Source organism: Trachurus trachurus, assembly GCF_905171665.1.
Source record: "Trachurus trachurus genome assembly, chromosome: 23".
Lineage (NCBI taxonomy): Eukaryota > Metazoa > Chordata > Actinopteri > Carangiformes > Carangidae > Trachurus > Trachurus trachurus.
Window position 1 is genome coordinate 2797530 of NC_139912.1, and position 25355 is coordinate 2822884.

The 25355-nt window shown below is 41.5% G+C and overlaps 1 protein-coding gene across 2 annotated transcripts; it reads left to right on the forward strand.

Moving 5' to 3' along the window:
- The first annotated feature begins 504 nt into the window (after positions 1 to 504).
- Positions 505 to 24676, forward strand: LOC311006946 (CD9 antigen-like). Of its 2 annotated transcripts, none has more exons than XM_084000010.1 (8): positions 505 to 776; positions 18620 to 18722; positions 21071 to 21168; positions 21316 to 21390; positions 22192 to 22293; positions 22398 to 22487; positions 22596 to 22679; positions 24450 to 24676. In XM_084000010.1, the coding sequence occupies exons 1-8, from the start codon at positions 705 to 707 to the stop codon at positions 24513 to 24515; spliced, it is 690 nt and encodes a 229-aa protein (XP_083856136.1). In that variant the 5' UTR covers positions 505 to 704; the 3' UTR covers positions 24516 to 24676. The 2 variants fall into 2 exon arrangements, with proteins under 2 accessions (XP_083856136.1, XP_083856137.1); XM_084000011.1 differs by lacking the exon at positions 505 to 776 and adding an exon at positions 12241 to 12391.
- The last annotated feature ends 679 nt before the right edge of the window (positions 24677 to 25355 follow it).

The window sequence follows — 25355 nt, forward strand, 5'->3', positions numbered from 1 at the left end:
TTGTTTATTTTTCTCTCTTTTCTAAGACAGAAAAGTGGATATTTTTTACAGTAAGAACTTATTCAGATGGCCTTCATGGGAGAATTATGGATATTTTCTACTTAACTTAGATCTGTGTTAGTTTTAAAGTGCATTTTACATGATTTATTTGAATTGTCATGCAGAAAAAACTCTCTTAACACTGTAAACTTTACATGTTAGTTTATAAACTGTGGTGAAACGTTGAATAAAAGCAGCTTTTTTAGGTTTCTTGTGCATTTTTTAGGCGAAATCTCTCCTTTTTTTTTTATAAAGAGAGATTCTAATCATTATTTCTCTCTGCACAGTGGAGCAGCCAGTCAATATAAAGTGTTTTGATCAGCTGTTGCAGTTTTTACTGTAACGATCGGTCACGATGCTGTGAAAGAACAATAGAAAAGAAAAGAGAAAGAGAAACGACAGAACTCTCTCTCTCTATTTATCTCTCTCTCCTCCTCCTCCTCTTCCTCAGTGGGAGTCGACGGAACCGACCGAGTCGAGCCGAGCGCAGCCGAAGAGGCGGCGACAGGTCCGGACTGAACCGACGGAGAGAGAGAGAGACTCAACAGGAGGATACATCCACACACATAGGACACATTATATAGATATTTATAGATATAAATCTATAGATAACGATCTAATAATCAGTAATTAACAGTGTGATATCGCAGCGGTCAGGAATCAGGATGTCGTCGGCTCTGAGCAGCTGGGAGTTGTTCGTCAAATACGCACTTTTCATCTTTAACTTCGTTTTCTGGGTAAGTCTCATTAATTCATATTATAGGGGGAGACTGCATGGGGACAGTTGCAACACTTTTTTTTTTTTTTTTTTACATGTTTCTCAGTTACTCAAGAGACTATTTGGACTATAGGCTCACCAAACGTTTATATATTAAACATAGCCTACATTTGTCAGCTAATTAGAGGCTACCATTTAAAGATGGTTACATATTAGGCAAGGCAAGGCAAGGCATCTTTATTTATATAGCGCATTTCATACCAAGGCAACTCAATGTGCTTTCCATAAAGACAAAACATTAAAAAAAGAAGCATAAGACAGAATAAAAACAAACAAAACACTAAAAACAGAGTTAAAAGCAAGAGCAAATAAAAGTAAAATGAAATAAAATAGATAACGTTTTAAGTATTATGACACATCGATCACAATATTCATTTGAATGGAAGAATCCAGACGTTGCAACTCAACTGACCCCAAACTTGGGGACAGTTGCAACACGGATAAGGGACGGTTGCAGCATATTAAACATACATTAAATTTTGATTTTTTTTGTCTCAATAAGCATAGTATTCCTAAAATATGCATTGTCTTACAATAATACTATAGTATTATTTAGTTATTTAGAAATATTTATCAGAGAACAGTTGGAGTTTTGTTTTGAGCATAGACCTTGAGTCAATGTGCAGAGGTTAACAGTGGTAATAAAACTCAAAAGCTCAGTGTGAGACAAGAAGAATGGAACTATTTGCAATAAAAAAAAATCTTATATAAACATCTATTCTACTTTTGGATGATTTATTCACTGTATATGACATCAAATAAATTCATAAATCATTTTCATAGGAAAATATATGTGGCTACTTCTGTCCCATAGAACAAGATACAACTAGGCTCAAATTGCATATTTCATTATAGGAAGTTATCTGGGGAATTATTTTGATGTCCTAGTCTCTCATGGTTTAATATAATTGGCTGTTCTGTTCATAATTAAGGAATAAAATAGATATTTTGTGCCTATTTTAGGCTAAAAATGTTTCATTTTTATACATTTGCATTTGCATAGTGCTTCCATATTCAAATGGCAGTTGTTGCAACCGTCCCCACCCTGTCGGCCATGACACAACATCATGTACTAGCAAGACACAACGACACTGACACATGTTAACCATGTCATTTGATAGTCAACAAAACAGTGATTTAAACTATGTAGGTTTGGATTAAAGCAGAAGTGAGTGATATATTTGTGTTAATATAAGTCTTAAATAGTGATATCTTCCGACAGCAATCACTTACATAGAGTGTTTGGACTGAAACACGGGTCTGTCAGTCACTCTGCTCTGCTCTGAGCCGAGGAGAAAACATTTATCGTATCCTACAGTTTTTATCCAATGAGGAGAGAGAACGACATGCAGGGCTGTGTGTGCAGCCAAGGGACGCCGTGAATGTGGCGACGTAGGGACGAGGACTGTTATGGTGCGTTCAAGGAAACTTGTTTTTTCCGACTTGTGAAGTTGCACCAGTTCGATCAGGTACATAGACTGTACAAAAAGACGTACTGGTACGATTTCACGGGTCGGAAGTTACGAGTGGCCGTTATAGTGACTTTCACCGGTAAAACAGGTCGGAAAAACACGAGTGGGTTGCCTGGAACGCTACAAAGTCGTAAGTCGTGACTTGAAGCTGTAATTTATGATTTCAAAAGCCTGCCTGGAACGCAGCATTAGCGAAAACGACCGGATCACTTACTTCTGCTTTAATTCATACAAAAGGTCAGGACAGTTTGACAAAAATATAGCTCATGAAAAAAGCTACTTTCATATACCCTTAAAACAACTTTGTTTCAGTACATGCTGAATATGTCTTTTCTATTATTGTTTGTGCAGAGTGAGTGTCATCACTCTAGCATGTTTCTGCAGGATGTCGTTTATCTCATTCAATTCCGTTAAAAACCTGATTAAACTCACTGATGATGTGTGAAGCAACAACAGATAAACTGTTTATTTCCTGCCTCTGAACAAATTTTAATCTAAATATACTAGGCCTAATCAAACCAACGTTGATATTTATTTATTTATTAAATTAGAGGATTTTAACTCTTTATTATTATTATTTTAAGGTTGTTGTTTTTTCTTTTGGGTGAATAAGCAAAAAAAATGAGTTTTTTTCTTTTCTTTTCTTCCTGTGACATTGTAAAAAGGAAACGTGTGACATCATCAGTCAGTAAAACTTCATCACTGATAAAGTTTCAATGGGAGGAAACAGAAACTCCAACACAGTCTCACTCCCAAGGCGTAATAAACGGACGTTTGGTCAGGGCCCTTTCGCGTTGTTTCCAGACGCTCAAGGTACCCCTCAGCGTGGGACCGGAACGCACAGGGATTTCAATTGATTTTAATGCAATCCCCTCCGCGGCGATATGTGACGCTCAGAGCAAGTGCTCCAGCCATCCATTCACTCCTATTCCGATCCGGCCGCGGTGCTGAAAGACGCCGTGAGCTCCCCTCCCATTGGATAACTGATCCTCGTACCATTTGCAGCTGAATTCGTATATTTATACAGCAATTTGGCCGCAAAAATAACATTTCAACATATTTTTATGACATTTCTAACGAGAAATGTGTGTTTTACTTTCAAAATCTATGTTGAACGAATTCAAATTATATTTTGTTTGGCAAATTGAATCTGTTAAAATGTGTACAATATGTTAATTCAGCTTTCTGGCCATAAAAACAACATTTCGGGATATCTGGCATTGTTTGAGGACATTTCTAGCGAGAAATGTATGTTTTACTCTCTAAATATATGTTGAATGAAAGCAGATTGTGTTTTATTTGTCCTGTAACAATATCACAGCTTGTGCTTGTGACTGTAGAGCCGCTTTGGGCGTCATGTTGCCATAACAACGGCCCGCAGAGACTCCGTTCCGGTGCAGCTTCCTCATAATCTGATGACAGATTATGAGGAAGCTGCACGCTTTTCAAACCTGCTCAGCAATGTAAACTGCAACGTGACCTCATTTTAACCGACAGTATATTTATACGAAGGATTCAAACGATTTACAGGCCGGACCTATTTCTCCAGCCGACAGGCGGACAGCTTCCGCGTTGTTGCCGAGGATGTGACGTCATTGCAACGGCGCCACCATTGACTGCGACACTGCCATCTACGGTGTCTGGACGGAACTACAACAGTGTGTTTTGTTAGTCAGTTGTGATCATGAGGAGTGGAAATTAAGCCATGTTGATTTAATTCAACAACATGTGAATAAACAGTGAGGAATCAGAACAGTTAGACAGCTCTTTTTCAACAAAGTCCAAATAATTCAAGTAACTCAAGTCATATAGGCCTTTTTTTTTAAATTCCAGAAAACAACATTTCTCCCCCCTTCTCCCTCCTCCCGCCCAGGAACCTTAGTTTATAATATAGTGTAGAATGAACCCATCCACTGTAGTAATGTTTATGCACAACTGCACCACTTTAGCCAGCTCCTTTATTTCTGGTTTTACATTGGACAAACTGATTAAGGCTCCATTTTCAGGAGACACAGCTATTCTTTAATAACTTCCACATTCGTTGGGTTACGTTCAGAGGTTTATCAGGGCAGGGCCTAGGGTCATCCAGTGTTAGCAATTACAGACCCATCTGACCTTCACAGGGGTCACAGGTCAACTTTTCATGTGAAATTTGACGATATTTGCTATTATTTCAGGCATAAAACACCAATACTTGGAGCCGAGAAGCTGAAATGTTAGCTTCTAGTCCAGACCTTTGAGCAGATTGAGCGTGCCAAATATCAGGGCTGTGTTCCACTCAGAAGTGTCCAAAATGGCCAAAAAGCAGTGTTCATTTCTAATCCTTCATTGTGTACAAGACTAAATTCAACAGATAGTCTTTAATAACTTCCACATGCTTTGAGCTGGAAGTCTGAAAGTTTCAGGGTTTTGTCAGGGGCCTAGGGCCACCCATTATCTGCAATTTCAGACCAATCCCACATTCAGAAGGGGTCAAAGGTCAAGGTTTAGTGTGAAATTTGACGATTTTTGCTATCAATTCAGGCATAAAACACCAATACTTTGAGCTGGGAAGCTGAAATCTTTAGATTCTAGTCCAGACCTTGGAGCAGATTGAAGATCAGAGCTGTGCTCCACTCAGAAGTGTCCAAAATGGCCATGGTAAGTGTCAAAGGTCACAGAGGTCGAACATCAAAGTTAATCCTAACAAAACACACACGCTTTAAGTAATCATCATGAAATTTAGATGAGTTGTATATCAGAGAGTCCTCTATCATTATATTGTATTCCCATTGCTCTGGGGGCCACGGGGGGCCCCTGGGGGCCACTTCGCTTTCCCATGCTCTCACAGATTTGGGTGTCGGGGTGATGGATAAGGGCCTCACAATGAGTCCACCGGCCAAGTTTCAAGTGATTCGGTTGGTTTTTATGGAAGCAGCGGCCTCCTGGAGACAGAGGAATGCGGCTGTTTGAAGCCCCGCCTCTCGAACAGTAATGGCTCAATCAGGACCGAACGCACATCAACGCGTTCGTCTTGGGCCCCCGGAACCACTGATATCAAATTCAGAACTGTACGACTTTTAGAAATATATTTCATCCATTTCAGCTTTTCTGACTCAGAACGTCTCTCAGGCATTAAGTCTGAGAGGCTCTGAATCTGAAAAGCTGAAATGGATGAAATATATTTCTAAAAGTCGTACAGTTCTGAATTTGATATCAGTGGTTCCGGGGGCCCAAGACGAACGCGTTGATGTGCGTTCGGTCCTGATTGAGCCATTACTGTTCGAGAGGCGGGGCTTCAAACAGCCGCATTCCTCTGTCTCCAGGAGGCCGCTGCTTCCATAAAAACCAACCGAATCACTTGAAACTTGGCCGGTGGACTCATTGTGAGGCCCTTATCCATCACCCCGACACCCAAATCTGTGAGAGCATGGGAAAGCGAAGTGGCCCCCAGGGGCCCCCCGTGGCCCCCAGAGCAATGGGAATACAATATAATGATAGAGGACTCTCTGATATACAACTCATCTAAATTTCATGATGATTACTTAAAGCGTGTGTGTTTTGTTAGGATTAACTTTGATGTTCGACCTCTGTGACCTTTGACACTTACCATGGCCATTTTGGACACTTCTGAGTGGAGCACAGCTCTGATCTTCAATCTGCTCCAAGGTCTGGACTAGAATCTAAAGATTTCAGCTTCCCAGCTCAAAGTATTGGTGTTTTATGCCTGAATTGATAGCAAAAATCGTCAAATTTCACACTAAACCTTGACCTTTGACCCCTTCTGAATGTGGGATTGGTCTGAAATTGCAGATAATGGGTGGCCCTAGGCCCCTGACAAAACCCTGAAACTTTCAGACTTCCAGCTCAAAGCATGTGGAAGTTATTAAAGACTATCTGTTGAATTTAGTCTTGTACACAATGAAGGATTAGAAATGAACACTGCTTTTTGGCCATTTTGGACACTTCTGAGTGGAACACAGCCCTGATATTTGGCACGCTCAATCTGCTCAAAGGTCTGGACTAGAAGCTAACATTTCAGCTTCTCGGCTCCAAGTATTGGTGTTTTATGCCTGAAATAATAGCAAATATCGTCAAATTTCACATGAAAAGTTGACCTGTGACCCCTGTGAAGGTCAGATGGGTCTGTAATTGCTAACACTGGATGACCCTAGGCCCTGCCCTGATAAACCTCTGAACGTAACCCAACGAATGTGGAAGTTATTAAAGAATAGCTGTGTCTCCTGAAAATGGAGCCTTAATCAGTTTGTCCAATGTAAAACCAGAAATAAAGGAGCTGGCTAAAGTGGTGCAGTTGTGCATAAACATTACTACAGTGGATGGGTTCATTCTACACTATATTATAAACTAAGGTTCCTGGGCGGGAGGAGGGAGAAGGGGGGAGAAATGTTGTTTTCTGGAATTTAAAAAAAAAGGCCTATATGACTTGAGTTACTTGAATTATTTGGACTTTGTTGAAAAAGAGCTGTCTAACTGTTCTGATTCCTCACTGTTTATTCACATGTTGTTGAATTAAATCAACATGGCTTAATTTCCACTCCTCATGATCACAACTGACTAACAAAACACACTGTTGTAGTTCCGTCCAGACACCGTAGATGGCAGTGTCGCAGTCAATGGTGGCGCCGTTGCAATGACGTCACATCCTCGGCAACAACGCGGAAGCTGTCCGCCTGTCGGCTGGAGAAATAGGTCCGGCCTGTAAATCGTTTGAATCCTTCGTATAAATATACTGTCGGTTAAAATGAGGTCACGTTGCAGTTTACATTGCTGAGCAGGTTTGAAAAGCGTGCAGCTTCCTCATAATCTGTCATCAGATTATGAGGAAGCTGCACCGGAACGGAGTCTCTGCGGGCCGTTGTTATGGCAACATGACGCCCAAAGCGGCTCTACAGTCACAAGCACAAGCTGTGATATTGTTACAGGACAAATAAAACACAATCTGCTTTCATTCAACATATATTTAGAGAGTAAAACATACATTTCTCGCTAGAAATGTCCTCAAACAATGCCAGATATCCCGAAATGTTGTTTTTATGGCCAGAAAGCTGAATTAACATATTGTACACATTTTAACAGATTCAATTTGCCAAACAAAATATAATTTGAATTCGTTCAACATAGATTTTGAAAGTAAAACACACATTTCTCGTTAGAAATGTCATAAAAATATGTTGAAATGTTATTTTTGCGGCCAAATTGCTGTATAAATATACGAATTCAGCTGCAAATGGTACGAGGATCAGTTATCCAATGGGAGGGGAGCTCACGGCGTCTTTCAGCACCGCGGCCGGATCGGAATAGGAGTGAATGGATGGCTGGAGCACTTGCTCTGAGCGTCACATATCGCCGCGGAGGGGATTGCATTAAAATCAATTGAAATCCCTGTGCGTTCCGGTCCCACGCTGAGGGGTACCTTGAGCGTCTGGAAACAACGCGAAAGGGCCCTGACCAAACGTCCGTTTATTACGCCTTGGGAGTGAGACTGTGTTGGAAACTCGCTCCTGTTTCCTGAACTCAACACGTTTTTCATCTTTATTTCTAGTCAAAACAAATCTCATTCTACTTAAAATAAGACTCATCACATTAAAAAGTAGATTGTTTAGACACTTTTTACTTATTTCAAGCAGATTTTCACTCAAAATAATGTGATAGTGGAGCAAGTTTTTCGTTCTTATTACAAGCACAAAAAAACTTGCTTTCACTGGCAGATTTTTCTACTTATTTCAAGTGAAAATTTGTTTGAAACAAGGTAAAATGATCTGAAAAGAAGTTAATTTTTAGGTGATGAGTCTTATTTTAAGTGGAAAGAGATTAGTTTTGACTAGAAATGAGACATTTTGACAAGAAACAAGACAAATATTCTTGGAAAGATTTTGAGTTTTTGCAGTGTATGTAGTTGATCATGTGCCCTGGCTACTTGGCCGAGGGGATGTCCCTTTGGCCAAGTGGTTAGCGAGCATGACTCTTACCTGGGAGTCTGAGGTTCGAAGCCCGCTCGGGCCCTCTTCACCTTGCCACATTTAGTTTAAAAAGTGGAGGAAACACCCAGCTCAGGGCTTTTATTTTGAAATTTGAAAAAAAGAAAAAAGTGGCGTTTAAGGACAGTGGGGGAAAGTAGGACAGGTTGGTTCAGTCAGTGTGTGGTCCAATAATCAATATATAATCAATCAATCAATCAATCCACAGCAGGACATTGTGATCGTTACCATGACAACACAGCCTGCACACTGGAAAAATGTTGGGTTATCTCTGTAACCCAATTTCTGAGTTATTGGTGTTGAGTTAAATTTTTGGGTTGTTTTTCTAGAGTTTAACCCATTTTCAGGGTTATAGGGCCATGAATTTAACCCAATTCCTGGGTTGTGCAAGTAGGCTAATTGGGTTATTTTTCAGTGAGTAACCCATTTGTTGGGTTGGGTTGGGTAATTCTGTGCCTTAACCGGCCGGCTCATTTGAAAAATGCTGTCCACGCACTACAACATTCGGGTTGGGTCAAGCAAGTGCTTTACACACGACCCAATAGTTGGGTTAAAAATAACCCAACGTTGTAGTTAGCATAACCCAACTCTTGGGTTGAATATTCAACCCAAAAGTTGGGTCAAAAAGATTAACCCAACCCATTGGGTTAAAATAACCCAAAAAAGGGGTTCGTCCTTATTTGAACCAGCAGTTGGGTTAAAATTGGGTTAATTTTTAACCCAACTGTTTTTAGTGTGTGTCGTGATGCAGAAACCACCGTCGCCGCCGACTCAGGTTCACATGTTGTGATGACGTCACAGATGTCATGTCTGAGTGGTTTATTCTAACAAACAGACAAACAAACAAACATGACCCGACCACGGTTTGTTGTGCAGGGCGTTCCCGTAGCAACGCAACACAACACTCATGATGCACAAGATAACGACGCACAAAATGTTGTTGTTCTCGTTGTCTTTTTAGCTTCTGAATATCTGAATATTGACTGTGCAGTTTGATATTTAGAGGCATTTTGTGTGTGTGTGTGTGTGTGTGTGTGTGTGTGTGTGTGTGTGTGTGTGTGTGTGTGTGTGTGTGTGTGTGTGTGTGTGTGTGTGTGTGTGTTTCCAAATGCAACGCACACAAACTTTCCTAGCTGCACAATGGATCCTCTCTCTCGCACACTGGAAGTTGTTCAGGGTCAAATATCTTCAGTCTGTTGTCGCCGTCACACTGAGCTGATGTTAGCGTTAGCAACATGTAGCAGTGTGTGTCTCTGTGTAGTTGTGTGTGTCTGTGTGTAGCAGTGTGTAGTTGTGTGAAGTTGTGTGTAGTTGTGTGTAGTTGTGTGTGTAGCATCTTGTTGTTCCCGTGTGAACGTGGGTGAGGAGGGAAAAACAAAAACAGTCGAGCGTCTGTGTCGCTGCCAAACACCCACTCATCACACACACACACACACACACACACATTCAGGTTCGAGTCCCGCAGCCTGGTAAAACCCGTAGCAGTGTGTCGGTCCCTCTGGGCCGCCGTTACCGTAGCAGCAGCGACGCTCTGCACAGTGAATCTCACGTCTGATGTGTGGAGATTGAACAGGTGGAGTGAGTTTAAAAGGAGGAGGAGGAGGAGAGGAGAGGAGAGGAGGAGGGAGGAAGAAAGGAGAGGAGTGAGGAAGAAAGGAGAGAAGAGGAGAGGAAAGGAAAGGAGAGAAGTGAGGAAGAAAAGAGATGAGAGGAGAGGAGGAAAGAGGAAAGGAGAAAAGGAGAGAAAGAGGAAGAAACGAGAGGAAAGAGGAGAGGAGAGGAGGAGGGAGGAAGAAAGGAGAGGAAAGAGGAGAGGAGTGAGGGAGGAAGAAAGGAGAGGAGTGAGGAAGAAAGGAGAGAAGAGGAGAGGAAAGGAAAGGAGAGAAGTGAGGAAGAAAAGAGATGAGAGGAGAGGAGGAAAGAGAAAAGGAGAGAAAGAGGAAGAAACGAGAGGAAAGAGGAGAGGAGAGGAGGAGGGAGGAAAGGAGGGGGGAGGAAGAGAAGAGGAGAGGAGAAGAGAAGAGGAGGGAAGAAGAAATGAGAAGAGAGGAGGAGAGAGGAAAGGAGGAGAGGAAGAGGAAAGGAGAAGAGGAAGAGGAGGAGAGGAGGGAGGAAGAGGAAAGAAAGGGGAGGAGGAGGGAGAAAGAAAGGAGAGGAAAGAGGAGAAGAGAGGGGAGAGGAAATGAGAAGAGGAGAGAAAGAGGAGGAGGAGGGAGGAAGAAAGGAGAGGAAAGCGGAGGGGGAGGTAGAGGAGAGGAGAGGAGGGAGGAAAGGAGGAGAGGAAGAAGAGGAGAGGAGGAGGAAGAGGAAAGGAGAAGAGGGGAGGAAGAGGAGGAAGGAAGAAAGGAGAGGAGAGGAGGAGGGAGGAAGAGGAAAGGAGAGGAAGAGAGAGGAAAGGACAAAGAGGAAAGGAGAAGAGGTGAAAATGAGGAGGAGGGAGGAAGAGGAGGAGAGGAGGGAAGAGGAGGAGAGGAGGGAGGAACAAAGGAGAGGAGAGGAAAGGAGGAGGGAGAAAGAGGAGAGGAGAGAGGAGGATGGAGGACGAAAGTAGAGGAGGAGGGAGAGGGGAGGAAAGGCGAAGAGGAGGAAGAGGAAAGGAGAAGAGGAGAGAAAGGGGAGGAGGAGGAAGGAAGAAAGGAGAGGAAAGAGGAGAGAAGAGGAGGAGGGAGGAGAGGAGAGGAGGAGAGGAGGGAGGAAGAAAGGAGAGGAGGAGAGAGGAAAGGAGAGAGGAGGAGGAAAAAAGGAGAGGAGAGGAGGAGAGAGGAAAGGAGAAGAGGAGGAGGAAGAAAGGAGAGGAAAGAGGAGAGAAGAGGAGGGAGGGAGGGAAGAAGGAAAGAAAGAGGAGGGAGGAAAAGGAAAGGAGAAGAGGAGAGGAGAGAAGGAGGGAAAGGAGGAAGGAGGAGAGGAGACAAAGCTGCTTCTGTTTAGTTTTTCTGGATCCTCTGGGAAACAACCTGAGCTCCAGTTACATCAGTGTGTTTCTACCATGGATGTATTATATTAACGGTTTCTACATCTACACCTGCAGCTTCTTTCCTGCTTCACCTCGTTGTATAGACACCTCCTCCCTCCTCCTCTCCTCTCCTTTCCTCCCTCCTCCTCCTCCATTAATCTCCTTCACCTGTGTGTAAATCAGCAGCAGCTTCTGTCTCTGCAGCCTGAAGCTCCTCCTCCTCCTCCCTCCCTCTCCTTCCTCCTCACCCATTCAGCTCTTGACCCCGCCTCCTCCCCCTTCTCCCTCTTCCCTCCTCTCCTCCTCTTCCTCTCCTCTTTCCTCTCCTTTCTTTTTCTCTCCTTTCTTTCTCACTCCTCCTCTCCTCTTTCCTCTCCTTTCTTACTCATTCCTCCTCTCCTCTTTCCTCTCCTTTCTTCCTCCCTCCTCCTCTCCTCTTCTCTCCTTTCTTCCTCCCTCCTCTCCTCTCCTTTCCTTTCCTCTCCTTTCTTCCTCACTCCTCTCCTCTTTCCTCTCCTTTCTTCCTCCCTCCTCCTCTCCTCTTCTCTTCTCTCCTTTCTTCCTCCCTCCTCTCCTCTCCTTTCCTCTCCTTTCTTCCTCCCTCCTCCTCTTCTCTTCTCTCCTTTCTTTCTTTCTTCCTCCCTCCTCTCCTCTCCTTTCCTTTCCTCTCCTCTTTCCTCTCCTTTCTTCCTCCCTCCTCCTCCTTTCCTTTTCTTTCCTTTCCTCTCATCTCCTCTCCTTTATTCCTCCTCTCCTCTCCTCTTTCCTCTCCTTTCTTCCTCCTCCCTCCTCCTCCTCCTCCTCCTCCTCCTCCTCCTCCTCCTCCTCCTCCTCCTCCTCCATTAATCTCCTTCACCTGTGTCTAAATCAGCAGCAGCTTCTGTCTCTGGAGTCTGAAGCTCCTCCTCCTCTCCTCCCTCCTCCTTCCTCCTCACCCATTCAGCTCTTGACCCCGCCTCCTCCTCTCCTCCCTCCCCCTCACTCCCCCCTCCTCCTCCTCCTCCTCCTCCTCCCAGGTGAGCCTCCTCAGGGTGTGGTCTCTCTCTCACTCTCTACTTGTCTCTCAGTTCACCGGTCGGTTTGTGTCGGTTTGTGTCTCAGTCTCAACAACATGGGAGCTCTAAAGTGCATCAAATACCTGCTGTTCGTCTTCAACTTCCTCTTCTGGGTACGTACCTTTACCTCTCCACCTCTCTGTCTGTGTGGGTTCGATTCCCGAGCTGCTGCTGCTGCTGCTGTGGTCCAGTTGGGTTTTTGTTGCTTTTGTTTGGTTCGTTGTTTAACTTCTGCTTCACACACACAAACACAAACACAGACACAAAAGCAGAAGTTGAGTTCTTTGTATTGTTGTGTTTTTTTTTAACAAACAGGAAACTGTGAGAGTGAGATAGTGTGAGGAAGGAGGATTAAAGGGGTCGACCGCTCCCTCAGAGCTCAGAGAGGCGTTCAAGTGCAGCTCCACAGCTCAGGAAACTCAAACTTTCACTCTCAAACTGTTAGTTTACACAAATCTTCTTTCTTCTTGTTCTTGTATCTTGTTCTTTTGTTTTCTCGTTGTGCAACTTCTTTGTACAGTAAACTTTCCGTGACGACACTGTTTTGTGTTCCTGAACGTCCTCATGGTCTTTTTTTAAAACAATTTTTTTTATCACTTCCTGTCGTCTCAGTTTCCATGTTTACACAATGGAGAACAAACACACAGACACACACACACACACAGACAAACACACACATCTGTGATCATTGAGCAGTTACAGCAACGATCAGTAATCCTCCATGTGATCAATCAATCAATCAACCATCCAGTCATCCTTGTTGCCGTGGCGACTCATTGTTTCCTCTGGTTACTCACTCTGATGATCTCAGGTGTCTCAGATTTTCCTACAGGATGCAACTAAGGATGTTTTCTAACGACCGACAGAAACAAACAGTTGATCTTTGTTTTGTTTTTTTTGTCTCAATTGATTAAAACTGATTTAAAGATTTTAAATCTGGACGTTTAAGTTTCTACGAAGCGTTTTATCAGATAATTACACTGCAAAAACTCAAAATCTTACCAAGAATATTTGTCTTATTTCTAGTTAAAATGTCATTTCTAGTCAAAACAAACCTAATTATACTATAAATAAGACTAAAAAGCAGCTTGTTTTCAGACACTTTTTACTTTTTTCAAGCAGATTTTCACTTGAAATAAGTAGAAGAATCTGACAGTGGAGCAAGTTTTGCACAAATAACTTGCTTTCACTGGCAGATTTTTCTACTTATTTCAAGTGAAAATTTGTTTGAAAAAAGTGAAAATGATCTAAAAACAAGTTAATTTTTAGGTGACGAGTCTTATTTTAAGTGGAAAGGGATTAGTTTTGATGAAAATGGAGACATTTTGACAAGAAATAGACAAATATTCTTGGAAAGATTTTGAGATTTTGAGTTTTTACAGTGTATTGGTTAATTGATTAGAAGCTGAACTTCTTTTCACTTCACTTTTGAGCTGCTTCTTCTTGCTCTTCTTAAATCCAGACATTATGTTCGAACATTTTTACTTACTTACTGTACTACATTTCAGGCAGTTGCACTCTGAGTTCCCCCCTACCTTAATTAAAACGTTGTCAAACTTTGCTTCTGACCGTTAATACGAAATCTTTCCAGAGAAATATAGTTTGATATAAAGACTTCCACAGATGTGTTGAAGGAGGTTCATCTCCTTCCCGTTGAGTCATAACAGCCTTTCGGCCCAACATAAGCAAAAAAATGTAGGAGTGTTCTTATGATCTTAGTGATTCAGTGAAACATCTCAATAAACCTAATATTGGTTTAGGCTGTAGTTGCTGCTTAAAGGGATAGTTCAACATTTTGGCAAATTGGCCCATTGCCATAGTCATAGCAGTAGGTTTGTTACCTTTAATTGTCAGTGCAAGCGATGCATGTTGTCTTCAGGGACAGTTTTTCATCAACAGTCTCTGTATTTCCCTCTAAAACAACTCTGTGTGGTAACGTTGTGTTATTATCTCATAGCGTGGTGAATGTGCAGGTCACAACTTGTCCACCAGAGCGTTGTGGAGTTGTTGGATTGTGTATTTGATGAGTTTGATGAGGGAAACCAAGAAATCCCATGAGCCTCTGCATTTCTCTGAATCTGTTACATATGGATATTTTCGAAGGTAAAAGTAAAATTTCCTCCCATATTTCACCGTCTATCATTGTTTTCAACTGGGTCTGTCAGTTTTCAGATATTGCAATTTGGAATAAAATTTGGAGACAAAGTGACCTTGTTTAAGACTAAATCTAATCTAAAAGAGTCTTTTCTAATGAGTTAAAGTCATCTGGAAGATTGAGAGTCGGCTAAACGATATTTTAATGAAATTAAACAGTAAATGTGGAGGTTTGAAGCGTAAATTAAAGTCTGTTGGCGCCAAAACTCCTGAGGCCTCGACCGTTAAGTCTGTTTGACAGAATGCGTCATTAATGTAGTTTATATAGAAGCTATGAGTCATGCCAAGGTGTGTGTGTGTGTTAGTGTGTGTGTGTGTGTTTGACAGTTCATGTTGTGACTCATTCAAACTGAAGAAACTGAGTCACAAGTTGTGACGTTGTTTGACCACATGGAGCCGTCGCGTCTGAAATAAAACAGAAGTGGTGACGAGTGAATGTGTCGTTGACCAGAAGTTATTGGTTATTTTAATTAATTAATTAATTAATGAACTGAAGTGAAGTTTTATGGACTCGGTGCAGGACGTGACTACTTCCTGCTCTGTTTACATCTCATCGCTTTCTGCTTAATGACTGTTGTTGTGAACTGTTGGCGGCCGCCGCTTATCGACCAATGAGACGGCAGCAGAATTCCTGAGGAAACCCCCCCCCACACACACACACACACACACACACACTCCCACACACACACACACACACTAAAACACACACACTCAAGTGTAGACATCAGATTATGTCGTTTGTTTATGGCTCGGTGTAATGACAGGAGTCATTAGTGCAAAGTGTTTGTGTTTCTGAGATTTCACTTCCCACAATCCTCTCTGCTTCCTGTCCACGGCCACACACACACACACACACACACACACACACACACACACTGAAGTTTGTGTTGAAGTCACTGTTGGTTTTTGTTGCTATGGAGCTGACGAGTCTCTGATGGATGACCTGTGTGTGTGTGTTTCTGTGTGTGTGTGGCTGCTTTTCATTCCTCTGTTTGTGTCGTTGGACTGAAAACATGAGTTTAACAAACTTAAAGCAGATATCAGTGGAATGTTTTTGTTAATATAAGTCCTAAATAGTCCTATTTTCCGTCAGCAATCACTTACATGAAGTATTTCAGCCTAAACACGAGTCTCTCCGTCACTCTGCTCTGCTGTAACCCGAGGAGAAAATTTTCCTTGTGGGATACAAGTGTTATCCAATGAGGAGAGAGAACGGCATGAAGGGCTGTGTGTGCAGCCAAGGGATGCGCATGAATGTGGTGACGTAGCACGAGGACCAATTGATGCCTGACAAGGGCGGGGGCTGCTAACTCATGGTGCGTTCAAAGAAACTCGTACTTTGTGTTTTTCCTTCCTGTGAAGTCATACCAGTTCGATCTGGTACGAGTTCACGGGTCGGAAGTTACGAGTGGCCGTTATAGGGAACTTTCACAGACAACAGGATGGTAAAAACACGAGCTACGGGTTACCTGGAACGCTACCAAGTCGTAGTTGTGACTTGAAGCTGTAACTTACGGTTTCAAAAGCCTGCCTTGAACGCAGCATTAGCCAAAACGGCCGTGAAGCTGATATCTGCTTTAACAAGTTTAACGAGACGAGTTTGTTCAGTCAAAAGAGTAAAAAAAACGAAAAAAAAACAAATGCTGACTCATGAAAAAAAAACTGCTGATTCACTGTTTCATGTTTAAATGTAAAGTTTCCTTCGGTAATTGAGAATTTGCACGAACAAGTGTGGAGTTTAATTAAATTATAACGTCCTGTTGATTTATTCTTTATCTGCTGCTGAGAAACATTTTGGTTTGGCAGCTTTTTATTGAAAGTGAATTTGCAGAACTTTATTGACACAGTGAGTTTGTAACAAACGGCGGCAGCTCCAGGTCTGGTGTCTCTAACCCTCCTCTCCTCCATGTGCATTTGTTTCCAACAACAAAGCCGGTGAGAAATCAATCCATTTAAATTGATTTAAAGGGATACTTCACCCAAAATCAATAATTCACCCAATCATCTCCTCACCGTCATGCCAAGGAAGGGTTTGGAGAACTTTCAGAGTCATCAAAACTCTTTAGGAGTTCCAGGGCAATGGATTTTCATATAATGGCGCCGGTCGGATAGAGTTCACTTTTGAATCATCCAAAACACACACTATGAAACATCCAGATACCTCCATACTGCTCGTCTGTACTGACCCAAGTGTCCTGAAGCCAAGACATGGAAAAGTTGTTGGGAAAATATTAATGTGATCTCTGTTTTTATCCTTGTTGTAGCAGCAGCTCCCAGTGGCTGTTGATGTTTGTGCACATGTGCGAGATTTGCTGCGAGATGTTGGTTCGTAGTTGTAAACCATTGGATTGGATTGGACTGGACTAGTCTCGGCATGTCTCCACTGAGCTGTGTGATTAAATCAACTGGTACAGTCAGGTAAACCATTGGATGTATGATGTAAACACGGAAGAACATCTCACAGCAAATCTTGCGCAGAGACAGAGTTGTTTTAGAGGGAAATACAGAGACTGCTTGATGAAAAACTGTCCCTGAAGGCAACGCGCATCAGCGGTTTTGCATGAATTTCCCTCTAAAACAACTCTGTCTGGTAACGTTGTGTTATTATCTCATAGCGTGGTGAATGTGCAGGTCACAACTTGTCCACCAGAGCGTTGTGGAGTTGTTGGATTGTGTATTTGATGAGTTTGATGAGGGAAACCAAGAAATCCCATAATGAGCCTCCGTAGCGTAGCTCTGAGCAGCTCACGGCTCTGCTCCGCCGTTCTAAAAATAGCTTGCACCGACAATTAAAGGTAACGAACCTACTGCTATGACTATAGGGATTATGGCAATGGGGGAATTTGCCAAAAATGTTGAACTATCCCTTTAAGGTGGGAATCTTGCAAAGTCACTCTTTAAATGAAGCAACAGGTTGTTTCTTCACAGTTAAAGGTTGGAGACGACCTGAGGCGACAGGCAGTGACACACCTGAAGAGTTGGAGTTGATGTTGCATCACAGGCCGTCGGCAATGCTGACGTCACGTCTGTTTCTACTGTGTGTTTTTAATAATAATTAATTAAAATATAAAGCATTTAGATGATGATAAATTATAAAAGTTTAGTTTTAGTTTAGTTTTCTTCAGGTTTTTGTGTTAATTTACAGAAAAGTGAAGGAAGAGAGAAAGGAAAAGTTGAGGTGATGATGATTCAGATGGAAACAACAGAGGAGACCTGACAACGGGAATCGAACCTGTGACTCACGGCTCAGGGAGTTGAACACTGGAGTGGAGGAGGAAAAAGGGAAAAAGAACCGACGCCTCTTATTATATTATTATATTGTTTAAACGCCGCCACGTTGACTCACTTCCTGTTTCCTGTGTAGCTCCGCCCCCTCAGGGTCACAGGTCACGTTGTTGTTGTTGTTGTTGTTGGACAGATGTTCCAGATGTTTCTGTTGCTGAGTCACTGCAGCTGGGTCACGAGGTCACGAGGTCGAGTGTGTGTGTGTGTTGATTACTTGGTTTTTATTTTCTCTATTGATCTCCTCGTCTCTTCAGTTGATTTGATCAGTTTCTCTGGTTTTTTATTTCCTTTTTTATTGTTTTGTTTTAATTCATTTCATCTCGTTCTGTTGCTTCATGTTGTTTCAGTGTTTAAAGCTACAGTGCGTAACTTCTACGTGTCTGTAAATATCCATTTCACCCAAGCCACTACAAGAGGAGATGATACAACGATGTTTAAACCGTTCGGCTCCTCTAACACCCCGCCGTATTTTTCAGTATTTGTTCTTACACTGGGCCATACGCCATATTGAGGTGCCGGCCGTATCGTTGTATTAACACAGAAATCCTCTAGGGGGCGATAGAAGTTGCGCACTATAGCTTTAAACTTTATTATTATTACTCAATTTATTCTCATTTTTTAATTCTCTGACTTCAGTTCCTCTGCTCTCAGTCTGTTTATGTGTCTATCAGGGTCCTATATTGTTGTGTTTTTGCATTTATATCAACAGATTTATTTCTAAAAGGTGCTGGATAAAAGAAGAAAACATCAGTGCTGCTGTTTTTATGAATAATCCAGAGAAATGAGAAGCAACAAAAGTTCAGAGTTGAACATAAAGTTCCAGATAAACTTCACTTCACTTATTATACACTGTATGTGATATATGATGTATGATGTTGTGTTATTGTGTTGTTGTTGTGTAGTTGGCCGGTACTGGAGTTCTGGCCGTGGGTCTGTGGCTTCGCTTCGACTCCAGGACGAGCGCGCTGTTCGAAGGAGAAGATGCACCAACCGTCTTCTTCACCGGTGAGAACTGTAACAGACAGAACTGATCTTTATTTATTTATTTATTTATTTATTTATTCATTCATTGCAATTAACTTTAAAAAAAAAAAGTTAAAGTGTGAGTGCTTTTGATTTATTAATTTCATATGTTAAATGTTTGGCCTATGAGTGTCTTTTGCTGCTATTTTTTATTCACAGCAAATGATCACATGTGATATGACATGAAAAAAATAAATGAAAAGCTGAGGAGCCAGAGCTTTTGTTAGATAGGTTAGAGCCTATTATGTTAAAGCAGAAGTAAGCGATCCGGTCGTTTTGGCTAATGCTGCGTTCCAGGTAGGCTTTTGAAACCGTAAATTACAGCTTCAAGTCACGACTTACGACTTTGTAGCGTTCCAGGCAACCCACTCTTGTTTTTCCGACCTGTTTTACCTGTGAAAGTCACTATAACGGCCACTCGTAACTTCTGACCCGTGAACTCGTACCAGATCGAACTGGTACGACTTCACAGGTCGGAAAAACACGAGTTACGAGTTTCCTTGAATGCACCATAACAGTCCTCGTCCCTACGTGACCACATTCACGGCGTCCCTTGGCTGCACACACAGCCCTGCATGCCGTTCTCTCTCCTCATTGGATAAAAACTGTAGGATACGATAAATGTTTTCTCCTCGGCTCAGAGCAGAGCAGAGGGACTGACAGACCCGTGTTTCAGTCCAAACACTCTATGTAAGTGATTGCTGTCGGAAGATATAACTATTTAAGATTTATATTAACACAAAAATATCGCTTACTTCTGCTTTTAAATATAAAAATACGAATTTATCGGTATCGGCAATGAGAAGCAGGAAATTATGGGTTATCGGTAGAAATGTTTCATATCGTGCATCACTTGAATGCCTTCATCAGAATTCAAATGAGCCATTTTAATCTAGATTAACTCCAAGATTGCAGTGAGATTAATATAGATTAAAAAAAATGTATCTATGCCCAGCACTACTTTTTTTTTATTCCATTTAATTTGGTTTAGCGAGAACAGAACAGTCCAGACAAAAATCATTCTCAAACTATTACATGAACAAAAAACGAAACCCCCCTGAACCAGAGCTGATTGATGGTGTCACATACGATCGATATTGAATCAATATCAGTGATTTTGCAGCAGCAGTTTGAGGCGGTGGAGCTGAGGACAGAGTCATTGTCATAGAGACGTCTTTGTTCCTCCTTCAGTCTGAGAAACGATGAAGAGGAAGAGGAGGAGGAGGAGGAGGAGGAAGAAATGACAAACATGTTAATGACAGAATCTGGAGGAGGACGATGATTCATCTCAGTCTAGTTTTCCAGCTTCTCTCTGGTCGCTGTCAGCCAATCAGAAGAGAGGAGGAAGCTCGAGCCTCTCTTCTGATTGGCTGACTGTTTTCTAAGGCGATCCATTAAAAAAAAGGAGCAGATTTCAGAATAAAACACTCAGAGAAACTAAATCCTGCAAAATTGTTGGATGGTGGGTCCAGGTGGTGGTGAGGGGGGCGGGGCTTAGTTGTGACATCACAAAGTGACAGGAAGTCCTGACGGCTGGTTTTAAGGCTCAGTTTCTGAATACAGGCTGTGTGCATTTCTCTGTGGACTGAGGCTTTGATACTTTCACAGTATTAATATAGAACCTAGAGCTGCTTTATAATCACACTACACATGGACATCTACCTTTATACTGTATGGAGCTTTAACACAAACATCTACCTTTATACTGTATGGAGCTTTAACACAAACATCTACCTTTATACTGTATGGAGCTTTAACACAAACATCTACCTTTATACTGTATGGAGCTTTAACACAAACATCTACCTTTATACTGTATGGAGCTTTAACACAAACATCTACCTTTATACTGTATGGAGCTTTAACACAAACATCTACCTTTATACTGTATGGAGCTTTAATACAAACATCTACCTTTATACTGTATGGAGCTTTAACACAAACATCTACCTTTATACTGTATGGAGCTTTAACACAAACATCTACCTTTATACTGTATGGAGCTTTAATACAAACATCTACCTTTATACTGTATGGAGCTTTAACACAAACATCTACCTTTATACTGTATGGAGCTTTAATACAAACATCTACCTTTATACTGTATGGAGCTTTAACACAAACATCTACCTTTATTTTGAAGGAGCTTTAACACAAACATCTACCTTTATACTGTATGGAGCTTTAACACAAACATCTGTAAGAAAAGTTTGTTTTTTCAGTGTTGCTCTGTGTGTGTGTGTGTGTGTGTGTGTGTGTGTGTGTGTGTGTGTGTGTGTGTGTGTGTGTGTGTGTGTGTGTGTGTGTGTGTGTGTGTGTGTGTGTTGCAGGTGTGTACATCCTGCTTGCGGCCGGCGCTCTGATGATGGTCGTCGGCTTCCTGGGATGCTGCGGCGCCATCAAGGAGTCGCCGTGCATGCTGGGACTGGTGAGTACTTTCTATTCTTCTTACAGCTGTTTTTTTTTTTTATTATTATCATTTTTTCTACCACCTACATATCTGGATGACATCACAGCTCCTCTCTCCTCCTCCTCCTCCTCCTCCTCCTCCTCCTCCTCCTCTTCTTCCTCTCAGTTCTTCTTCTTCCTGCTCCTCATCTTCGCTGCAGAGGTGGCTGCTGGGATCTGGGGCCTCTCCAACAAGGACAAGGTAGGTTATTATATTTTCATTTATTCTTATTGTATTATATCTTATTCATATTTCTGCTTTTATCATAGTAATAATATGTGTATATATCTACAGTATGTATATCTCACTTTGTGTTGATTTCCGTTACAATTCAGGAGTTTGTAGCCAAGAAAAATTTCCCTCCGGGGATAAATAAAGTGAATCTGAATCTGAATCTGAAGAATGGAGTTCAATACCAAACTATATTAAACGACAAAATAGTATTTATGCTTTAAAAAAATTATTTAAAGAAGAACTTTCAGTAATTAAGATGTTGTCCTGGATATAAGGAGATGAGTTTCTATATTCTAGTCAATTATTAATATCTGGGTATCATTGTATTGTAAGAACGTTACCAGACAGAGTTGTTTTAGAGGGAAATTCATGCAAAACCACTGATGCACGTTGCCTTCAGGGACAGTTTTTCATCAACAGTCTCTGTATTTCCCTCTAAAACAACTCTGTGTGGTAACGTTGTGTTATTATCTCATAGCGTGGTGAATGTGCAGGTCACAACTTGTCCACCAGAGCGTTGTGAAGTTGTTGGATTGTGTACTTGATGAGTTTTAATGAGGGAAACCAAGAAATCCCATAATGAGCCTCCGTAGCGTAGCTCTGAGCAGCTCACGGCTCTGCTCCGCCGTTCTAAAAATAGCTTGCACCGACAATTTAAAGGTAACAAACCTACTGCTATGACTATAGGGGTTATGGCAATGGGCCAGTTTGCCAAAATGTTGAACTATCCCTTTAATAGACATAAACATTGTGTGTTTGTGTCGTCAGGTCATCGAGGAAGTGACGCAGTTTTACAGAGAAACTCACGACAACTACAAAAGCACGAAACAGGAAGCTCTGAAGGAGACGCTGAGACTCATCCACTTTGGAGTGAGCGCACGCACACACACACACACACACGCACACGCACGCACACACGCACACACACACACACATTGATTGATTGATTGATTGATTGGTTGATTGATCCTCAGCTGGACTGCTGCGGTCCGACAGGAACTCTGATCGACGGCAACAAAGACCTGTGTCCTAAACAGGAGGGGCTGGAGTTGATCGTCACCACGGTAACAACACAACACAACACACCCACACACACACTTGAAAACAGGAAGTTGATATTGTAGTGTGTCTGTGTGTGTGTGTCACTGTACTATGTGTGATGTCATCGACAGAGCTGTCCCAAAGCCATCGACGACGTCTTCAACAACCGGCTGCACATCATCGGAGGAGTCGGCATCGGCATCGGAGTCATCATGGTGAGTGTGTGTGTGTGTGTGTGTGTGTGTGTGTGTGTGTGTGTTAGAGCTGATTATTGATCCGTTCTCTGATCGATCGCACAGTGAGAAACTTTCACTACGATCAAACGACTCGACTTTCAGACGAGGAAAAAACATCAACATCGACTTGTCGTTTTGATCGGTGATTGATCTAAACGGCTTCTAATAATCAGCAGTAACTCTTTAGCCAATCAACTTAATCAAACACTTAATCAAACACTTTTTATCAGCTCTTTATGTTTTTGTGTAGAATATAAAATCAAATATCAATAAAAAAGATCTGAAATGCTGAAATTTACTAGCCTGGTTGGCACGACTTTCCAATGTTGATACTCAGCATTGGGTCTGGCCAAGACGTTAAGAGAATCCATTTCTCAAAGCGCATCCTTCAAACCTGGTTTACCCACCCCCCTCAAATGCCTCAGTCTGCTATTGGTCGAAGCCAGAATAGGCGGTGTCGAAGCTTAAACCAATCACACCGCTCTTGTCCGCTGCTCCATGCTGCTGTTTACAATGAGGTTCCGGTCGCTGCTCTACTGCAACACGCCTCTACCCAGAGCCGTTGGAGAGGCTCGACGTTGATTGGCTCTCGAAAAAGAGGGTGGAGTTCCCGAAAATTCGGGAGACAGAAATCCAGTTAATAGCACGGTTGGCCAGACTAGCAGTCAGCAGCGCTTTTGCGAGGCGTGACGTCACTAGTGTGGGCGCGACCAGGCTAGAAATTTACAGCGAATTAAACAGTAAATAAACTTTAAATGAAATAAAGTGAAGAGTAAAATACAGAAACAACAGATGTGACAAATTAAGACGAGACAAACATTGTTTTTAGGCTATTTTGCTTCTTTATATGTTTTCTTTCAGAATAAACGGAAAGAAATAATAGAAAATCCAGATTAAGGTTTTTATTTTACTTCAGTAGATTTCTCCTAAATTCACCAGAAGTTAGTCTGACCCATGTCGTGTCAGGTGTCGTTGTAAAGCTCTCTCTCCTGAACAACAAAACATAAAAGTACGATTTACATTAACAATCTATGCACGGTACAACTCTTTCAAGGCCGTTTTCTCAAAAAGAGTTTTTCCTCAAATCTCCACTTCAGCAGCACTTACAGACACCAAACCTTCCACTTTGACCCCTTTCTATATTCTGAAGGTTTTTACAGAGGGGATTGTTGATATATCATTCACAACCTCATTTATCCAACATTTTATTCCTAAAAACATGGAGAAATTATATTTTTTAGGGCTGGTGACAGTATTTTCTCATTGACAGAGTGATAAAAAGAGATATCCAAAATCCTCCTCTGTAAAAACTTCTGACTCAATATGTCAACAAAATAAAACAAGAATTTTGAAAGTAGTTTTATAGACCTTGAAATAAAAAAGCCTTTCAAATCAAATTTTGGTGAACTTTTTTAAAATTAAATCTAAACTGCATTTTCATTTTCTGTTTCAAAACTGCTCATTCTGTTACTTGATTAAAATGATAAAGAAAAGGACATTTAAGATTATTGATTTATTCATATTATTTATGAGTCAAAAAATGCAACTATATTTTGAAAATGAAAAAGTGTTTCTGTAAATCCATTTTAATTTGGATTATGAGACGTATTCGCTTCCACAGTTTTATCTAATGTTCAGATTTCTGTTCTGGAAATATATGCAAATGAGCGCATATTTAATTAGCCTAGATATTGCCTAATTTACATATTTAAACATACAATTTGACAAAACTTGTGTCTTCCCACTCAGATCTTCGGGATGATCTTCAGCATGATGCTCTGCTGCGCCATCAAGAGGAGCCGGGACTTCGTCTAACCACCACGCCGCCTCCTCTTCCTCCTCCTCTTCCTCTCTCCTCCTCTTCTTCCTCCTCTCTCTCCCTCTTCCTCCTCTTCTTCCTCTTCCCTCCTCTTCCTCCCTCTCTCTCTCACCTGCTGCTGCTTCAGTTTCAGTCTAACATCATCATCGTCATCTTCACTTCCTGCTCGGGTCCACGCAGGACGGTCGCCATGACGACCAGTGAGAGTGTGGAAACTGTTTTTGAGTCGAGTGAACAAAATGTTTGTTTGTTTGTTTGTTTTTTTCCTGCTGGTCGCCGTTGGTTACTGACTCTAAAACAAGAGCTAATAACTTGAGTTTTTACTGTTTTTATTTTAGAAAAAAGTTACGTGTCGGAGGTTTTGATTTTTATAAAAAAGCAGAACTGTTGAGTTTTATGGAAATATTTTGACGACAGTTCAGATTTATCTTTAAGAAATAAAAAACTAATAAACGCTCGTTTGTGTCAAACTGAGTCTTTGTGTCAGAGATTTATTACCATCATTATGGTTTATTGATTTAGTTTCATTCTTCATATATAAATCTTTGTATTTTGGATTTATTCATTTTAATTTCATGTATATTTTTCATTCTATTATGTTTTTTTAACCTCTGACGAACTTAATTTTGCAGAGAATTTGTGAAGAAATAGAATAAAAAGTGAATCAATTAATTTTAAGGAAACTTTAACTCAGACTTTGTGCATCGTTATTATAGTTTTGGACAGTTGTCATAGGAACCAGCCACCATGGGATAGATGTATGACCATTATAATGAGACCAGGATTCCAAAATAAGAGTTTATTTTCAGTTCATTTACAAAATACAAGAAAAAACA